Source organism: Mesitornis unicolor, unplaced genomic scaffold (genome assembly GCF_000695765.1).
Source record: "Mesitornis unicolor isolate BGI_N332 unplaced genomic scaffold, ASM69576v1 scaffold16874, whole genome shotgun sequence".
Classification (NCBI taxonomy): Eukaryota; Metazoa; Chordata; class Aves; order Mesitornithiformes; family Mesitornithidae; genus Mesitornis; species Mesitornis unicolor.
Genome location: NW_010181094.1, coordinates 22,888 through 31,079, shown reverse-complemented (window position 1 = coordinate 31,079; position 8,192 = coordinate 22,888). Strand labels below are relative to the sequence as shown.

Genomic DNA, 8,192 nt, shown 5'->3' with positions numbered 1-8,192 from the left:
ACGAGCGAGGGGCTCCCAGCCGCCGTGCTCCTGCACTCACTGGGGAGCTGCGGCACCTTGTCCCGCTGAACCTCCCTCTGTGCTGTCCTTCCTGTCCCGGAGGTTCGCGGTCGAGCCTGAGTTGCAGGTGTTTGGCCGCTGTGCTGGACCACCCAAAAGATAAAGATATTCGTGGTAGCAGCATGTAATCAAAACTCACCTAATTATTACACTATCATATGTATTCCATCACTACCTGATATGGTATTACCTTCTATCCCAGTGAGAAATGCAGGCTCTGCTTGTCCCTTTCACCTTCCAAAATTTATAAAAGTTGTGTGGCTGAGAAAATAGTTACACAGATTTTTAGCAACAGAAGGTACTGGGCCAGTACAAGAGTGATGTATCTTAGGTTAAATGTACACAGCTTTGTTTCCAGGTTGAATATAAGATCCAAATTAACCTGGTGTAGTCTTGGAAGTAAACTGTCACATCTGGGTGCTTCTGAGGCTCCTTCTCTGACTCTGCTCCCTCAAAGCACTTGTGAAGCACTTAGTGTATAACTAACCTCACATCTTTTACATATCTGTGGGTAATTAGTGGCTGAGATGTTACAGAGGTTGCTGTGCAGTTCCTCGTAGCAAATAGGCTGCTTTTACTCTTTTGCTTTTATTCTCAAACTCAAGGACACTTTACCTAAATGTACTACCTGCAGGCAGTGCACTTAGTGCGTAAGCTGATGTATTATTAGTCCTTTTGTTCTCTCCCATTGCTATGTATTTTCAAAGTCAGTTTTTCCAGTAATTTTTCTTTAAGTGACTTAAGGCTTATCTTTACTGCAAAACAGACTTCAGGATGAGAGATGTGCTTGAATAAATACAGATAAACCTCCTTTCTTGACTTGCTGTCTTGAAGAAAGTCAACTACAGCAGCGTATAGCAGCTGCAGAGCTATGCTGACAGGCAGCATGTGCAGCTTCACGCTTCTCTTGCCATGTTCTCTCTGGTTGTGTTACTCTGAGGGGAGTTCTCCCAAGGATAGATCACAGCACAGCTAATTTGAGACTTGGCTTTGCTTTCAAGCAGTTGTGTTCTCTTTCAGATATGCCCTTTAACAGCTGCTTTATCATCGACCTAACTTGGAAATTAATCAAGCACTAAATCCAGCGTTGTGCCTCACGATGTTGTGGGAAACAGGCTTCAGGCTCCCTGCTGACTCTGTAGGTCTTGCCTAGGTCACTTCACTCAAGAGGATCGGTTCCTGCCTTGTTTTTTCCCACATCCCCTGGAGTGTCTCTTCTTAAACTGAACTAAGTTGAAATCTTTGTACTATAATCTTGTGTTAGTGTCTCTTTTGTCTTTCTTATAGCAGAACTTCATTTTTTCCCAATGCTTAATAGGCACTCTAGTTCAATATTTGCATGCTTACAGTTGATGGTTTTTTTCCTGTTCTGTCAGCTGGATGCATTCTACTGTTGCTACAGGCCTTGGATTCTCCCTTGTTAATGCCTGCTTCTTCTTAGCCACATCTTCTCTAGATAAGGAATGTGGATGGTGATTTCTCCTCACCCCTAAGTCTCTTGCAGCCCATTTTGATGAAAGCTACTGCTTATGATGCAGTAAAAAAAAAAAAAGAGGCTTCACTCCCAAGGTCTTTATATTTCATGACTTTTAGTGATGACAGAAACTTAGTCTCAGCTCTCAGGAGTCCCAGGACACTGTAACTCTCAGGACTTACAAGAAAAGCCTTAAACTAGTATCATAGTAGGGAAAAAAGGTGGGAAGATCTTCGTAGAAAATCAGGCTTACCAAGGTACTGTGCTCTTTGATTCAAGCTAACTTGAATGTACCAATATTAATGAAGTTAAGGATCTGTCTAAAAGTGTTTACCGTTTTTAGCATCCAATTCTGATCTAGGCAAAAGTTCCATATAAACAATTGAGGAATTTTCCTAAGCAGAATTAAAGAGCTGTATTCAGGCAATGTTTTCTATGTATTCAAATGACTGGTCAAGTAGAAGCTTGTCTCCAAGATATTTTTTCTGGGTTTTTCAAAAAGAAGAAAGCTTTACAAGAGCCAGGATTATTAAACTGAACAGAAAAGCTAATGTTTTTCTTTCTGAGTTAGTGATACCATCAGATGGCCATGAGCATGCGCTTGCTGTTGTTTGAGCATCAAATACCATTTATCTAAACTGAGGAGGATAATTTATTGATTGACTAAAGTGGAATGGAAAGTGGAATTGAAAGCATTCACCCAAGATTTATTTTAGACAGATCTGAACAGCCATAATATTAAGAGGAAAAACCAAAGAGCTTACTTTTGTTATTCTCCCCATCCTGCCCCATACAGCTCTTCTGATGTGAAAGATGTGACTGTTCGGTTCAGAAACGAACAGCGTCTTTTATAGTTATGTACAAGTAGTATCATCACTTCTTGGGCAATCTTTGCCTTCATGAAAGCACATGGAATAGGATCTAAGCGCACTCATCAGCTCCATTAAAATGCATGGGTAAAATGTTAGAAATTCTTCCACCCAGCTACTGGAAATGTCACACCAGATATGAAATGAAATTAGTTATCAGTATGCTTCACGTCTTTGGTAACTTTAACCTGTTCTTGCTTCACAGAACTGCTTCTCTCCTGCAGCAAGATCACTGTGTGGTACCAGAAGCTCATAGAATTTGAAAGTCAGCAGGCCACTTAAAGTCATCTAAACTTACTGTAGATAGCAAAGTATTTCCCCATATCATTGTATGCCCTTAGATTTAAGGAAATTTTCTTGATGTGAATGCGATTTTAGGGGTTAAAGATGCAATATCATATGCTTGCTCTGCTTTTGTTCTCCCCTAGTCATCCACTTCTGTTTCTTCCTGTATCCCTTATACCGATATGAATCACTATGGCCGCTCTGATGTTGCATTCCTATGTACTTGGCTTTGCAGAACAACCTGGGCAGCAATAATCCTCTGCTTGGGACAGTGTTTCATTTTTCTCTTTTGCAGGTGTCAGATATTCATATCAGTAGATTTCAGGATCCTAAACGAACTTCTGACTTCGAAAAATTCTGTTCTGAAACCATTGGTACAATTCAGCCAGCACTTGTTCTAGCAACAGGTGGGTGAGCAATTCAAAAGTGTCGATTTCCTGTTGAATGTGCTGTCAAAAGAAGAGCAAATAAGCAAAATTCTAGGATCTCAGGAGAGAACTTTAAAGCCTTAAGGTATCTTAAGCAAAGGAAATGGCATTGCAGCTGAAGATAGACTGCTAGAAGCAAAGATAATAACTTCTCAACTCAAGAGAATTAGGTTTTTTCCATGTTTTGAGGCTGATGGTGAATTTAGTGTGTATTATACGTAACAAAGACAATTACACAATACAGCTATTGTTTTCCCAATCTTGTAGTTATATCTTAGTCCTTGCTCGCAGCTGCCTTCCTTCTTGTCCTTCTGGTTGCAATTCTCTATCACTCTTATTTGAAATTACAAAAGTAAGCAATGTCTCTGATTAGTCATTAAGAGCCAGTTCCTCTGTCAGAACAATCCCTGCTTATTTTTAGGAAATTCACCTGTGAACTAACGTAAAATTTCATTGCTGGTTTTCCTTTGAACGTATCATACCAAGTCAGGTGAAAGAAGCCTTGTCATTTAATCTGATAGCTTGCTATTGCTATTCAAATGGATTGTTTTGTCAAGCAAATCAAAAAGACTTTGAGCTATTACTATATGCAATGCTTTAGAATCTTAATGCTAGACCTAGACTTCTGTTTCTACAGAGAGTTACTTACCTGCTGCTTGCTTTTTAAGTTAGAGTTCAGAAATAGTTAGCATTATCTTTTAACTAGCAATGTAGGGAGGCATTCCCATATGGACAGAAGTGGGAATGGTTTGAACTTTATCTGGAGCTTGAGGGGATTCAGAAGGTGTGAAATTAAACAAAGCTTCTGTGACTGGTATCTTCGGGTATAATGAATGCATAGCAACTTTCTTTACTTTGGTACAGTATTAGGAAAAGTGCTGCAGTGAGGCGGCTGACAGATGTTTGAACAGGCTGCCACATCTGCATTAGAAAGCATTTACCCTTGCAGTAACCTGTTGGACCAGATGATAGGAACATCCAGATTGCACACAGGAGACCTGCAGCCACTTACATGGGAAGGCTTGGATTGCTTGCCTGCCTAGTTATAGTATTTGTGTGAACTGTATAGGCCTCTGGTTATATCTCACCTTTGTACCTTTCAGGTGACCTGACAGATGCTAAGGCAAGAGATAAACTGGGATCTGGGCAGGAAGAAGTGGAATGGAAAACTTATCAGTCAATTCTGAAGAGATCAAGGGTCATGGAAAAAACCAAGTGGATAGACATCAAAGGGAATCATGGTAAGAAGGAAATGAAACACCTCTCTCTCCCTGTGATTACAGAAGTGATTTAAGCAAATTAGAATATAGAGGTAAAGTATTAGTCCTTGCCAGTGTATTAGTAGTGGTTGTGAGTCAGCGGAAGGGCTTGCTATCCATGTGTCTGCTCTTCTGAGGGCACACTTTGTTTGCAAGCACTTACTGGAATTCTTGTACCAGGGAAGTAAGAGTCTCCATTTATTGCTTTTGCCGGGCAAGTGGTAGAACTTCAGATGGTAGTTTCCAGGTCATTAGTTTATATTCCCCATCTTTTAGTGGAAGGGCAAACTGTAACCTTACCCTACTGAAGAAATTGTTTCCATTTACTTTTCATAGACCACCCCCACAGGTTTAAGTTAAAAAGTATCACACATTCAGCAATTAAAGGAAGTTTGGTTTCTTTTGAACAGAAAGAACTGGTGGAAGTTTGTACATATCATAGTTGTTGCTACATTCTAAGCAATCAAATACAAGCTAACAACCTCATAGGCTGTATAAGCCAGCTGTTACAGGAAGGGCAAAACTAGAAAGCCTAGCACTGGGGGGGGAGGGAAAAAGTGCATGCTTTGTCATATACAGCCCATCTATGATATTTTGCTCCTATTTCCCTATCGGGCTTCTGTTACCAGACTGAGTTAGGTCTTACTTATAGAGAATGCACTGAATCCAAAAAGCTTCTGAAAAGCTTGATGGCCAAAGTGAACACATGTGGTTAGCTTTTAAGCAGCAAATGACAATTTACGTTCCCACAACTTTATCTTTGAATTGAAACTTAAATGAGAAAACTATTCCCCCTAGTCGACTGCATCAAGTATATAATATCTTCTGTGCACAGTTAGACAGTCTGCTTCTCAATTATGCATTTAAAAAAATAGCTCTTCAGTGCCTGCTGAGACTGCTTTATCTTAGAATTAGAAACTAAAACACAGAGGCCAGTGATCAAATTGATTTGAAAGTGCTGATTTCCTTTTTCTCTCTCTTATAGATTCATTCAACATTCCACACCTCGATAGCGTTCAGAATTATTACAGGTACTTTTAATTACCATACAGCTGCTGTTATAGTCAAGGTCAAACTTGCGAAACAATATTCTGTTTTAACTTATCACATACATGATTTTTCACTGACTGTCCTATAGTCCAGGATCATATTTGCTATTCCATCTCTTTCATTGTCAGTTAGCAGAGCAGAATAGATTGAGAAAATAGAGGATTCTTTGCGCAAACTTCTTATCTCTTATCCCTGTGTGTTTTGTAACTGAATCTATTGTAAATCTGCCTGTGTCTCGAAAATGTTCTGTGCATCATGTTTCCTCAGAGCAGTTGTGTAAATGTATTTCTGTAAAGCCAGTGTTCCCAAAGAATGCTTTTCCTCCTCAGAATAGATTTAAAAAGAAAAAGAAAGCAAAAGAAAACTTCACTTTTTAAAATGTTCTTTCTGCATGCCCAAAAGGGCTTTTCATGTCATATGGGTCTAGATTTTATCTGAGCCATTTCTTCACATCTGAGTCATTTTAGAAAACTGAAAGTAGAGAAGAAGAAGACAGAAGATAATAATGATAGGTGGATGAATCTTCTCGAGATTTAAATGTGAAGATAGGTGAAAAAAAGCAGGTCCTGCTTGGCCAACCTGATCTCCTTCTATGACCAGGTGACCTGCCTAGTGGATAAGGAAAAGGCTGTGGATTGTGTCTACCTGGACTTTACTAAAGCCTTTGACACCGCCTCCTAGAGAAGCTGGCTGGGCATGGCTTGGACAGGTTTACTCTCCACTGGGAAAAAACTGTCTGGATGGCTGAGCACAGAGAGTTGTGGTGAATGGAGCTAAATCCAGTTGTAACCAGTCACAAGTGGTGTTCCCCAGGGCTCGGTTTTGGGTCCAGTCTTGTTTAATATGTTTATCAATGATCTGGATGAGGGATTGAGTGCTCCCTCAGTAAGTTTGCAGGTGACACCAAACTGGGCAGGAGTGCTGATCTACTCAAGGATCGGAAGGCTCTGCAGAGGGACCTGGATAGGCTGGATTGATGGGCCAGGGTTGACTGTATGAGGTTCAACAAGGCCAAGTGCCAGGTCCTGCACTTGGGTCACAAGAACTCCATGCAGTGCTACAGGTTTGGAGATGAGTGGCTGGAGCTGCCAGGCAGAAAAGGACCTGGGGTTCCTTGTTGACAGCCGACTGAACATGAGCCAGCACTGTGCCCAGGTGGCCAAGGCCAATGGCATCTTGGCCTGTATCAGAAATAGTGTGGCCAGCAGGAGCAGGGAAGTGATCCTTCCCCTGTACTTGGCACTGGTGAAGCTGCATCTTAAATACTGTTTGCAGTTTTTGGCCCCTCACTACAAAAAGGACATTGAGGCACTGGGACATGCCCAGAGAAGGGCAATGAAGCTGGTGAAGGGTCTGGAGCACAAGTCTTGTGAGAAGTGGCTGACGGAACTGATATTGTTTAGTTTGTAGAAGAGGAGGCTGAGAGGAGACCTTATCGCCCACTACAACCATTTGAAAGGAAGTTGTAGTGAGGTGGGTGTTGGTCTCTTCTTCCAGGTAACAAGTGATAGGATGAGAGGAAATGGCCTCAAGTTGCACCAGTGGAAGTTTAGATTGGATATTAGTAACTCTTTACTGAAAGAATTGGAACAGGGTGCCCAGGGAAGTGGTTGAGTCACCATCCCTGGAGGTGTTCAAAAAGCACATGGATGTGAGACTTGAGGATATTTTTTAGTGAGCATGGTGGTGTTGGGTTAACAGTTGGACTTGATGATCTTAGTGGTCATTTAAACCTTAATGATTCTGTGATTCTATGAAACTTTCCCTTCTTCAGCTGACTCTTTCACTTGTATGTTGTAAAGGAAGCCTTAGTGGTAACTCATGTTTAACTTCTCAATTTCTCCTGCCCTTCACACCTGAACACAAAATCTTGTCTCATAATTTTGGTAGTGCTTTCAGCTTTGACTCTTTGGAACTGGAGGAGGACTTGGAAACCTAAATTCTACTTTAACTCAGGCTCTTAAGCCATCCACTTTGCAATAAGAACACAGACTAAACATCTGATAGTTCAGTTTGCTTCAGTTCCCTGGGGCCCAGACATCTTTTCCCCTAAGTTCTGTGGGGTAGGATCCTACAGAAGCTGCATTTGCAGGAGAATATGGAATTCACATGTGGATTTACTACGAGGTGATGAATGTATGGTGCTAACAAGGCCTTTGGGTGCTAGTGCAGTGCACGTCCCGATATCTTTTGCCACAGTTGTGGCTATATGACAATCTGGTATCAGTCTTCCACTCTAGTTTAAGGCTGCTGTCAGAGGTCCTAGTGACAGACAAGGGGAGATGGAGTACCAGTGAATCTGCCAGATCATCCTTAAATTGTTGTTTGGCCTGGACAACCTTAGTGTTTGAAGAAATTTATTGGTTACCTGCCTCTAGTCCATACTCAAAAGGTACTGGTACCAAAACAGATGGGAAAGGATTAGGGTGAAATTTCAAAGCAATTCAGCCAACCTAAGAACTTCCAAGTGAAATTCTGAGTCAGGTCAAAAAGTGTTTGCTTATTAATTAACAGTCTCTTGCTAAACAAAGGTGTTCTCATAATGGTTTTTGCTTCATTATCGTTTGTCATCATAGCAAAATAAAGAGACTTTAATGAGAAATTCAGATACCAACAATAAACACAAGACAGTCATTTTTTTTCCTTTGCAGATCTCCTTTAATTAAGACTGGTGTAAGATCCTGCTGTCCTGTCATCTTGCCTATTTGTTTTGCCTCGTTTATGCTGCTGGCCTATCATTTATCCACAGAAAAAGTACCACGTTGCT

General features: G+C 41.0%; 1 protein-coding gene across 1 annotated transcript in view; it reads left to right on the top strand.

The window, feature by feature from the left end:
* Window positions 1-2,362: 2,362 nt before the first annotated feature.
* Window positions 2,363-8,192, top strand: part of TMEM62 (transmembrane protein 62) — a gene marked incomplete at its 5' end in the record, with an annotated part of 17,625 nt that continues 11,795 nt past the window's right edge. Inside the window, 4 exons of the mRNA XM_010183316.1 lie at window positions 2,363-2,398; window positions 2,984-3,095; window positions 4,220-4,357; window positions 5,361-5,406. Of these exons, the coding sequence (XP_010181618.1) occupies window positions 2,363-2,398; window positions 2,984-3,095; window positions 4,220-4,357; window positions 5,361-5,406 (332 nt within the window). The remainder of the gene's footprint in view (window positions 2,399-2,983; window positions 3,096-4,219; window positions 4,358-5,360; window positions 5,407-8,192) is intronic.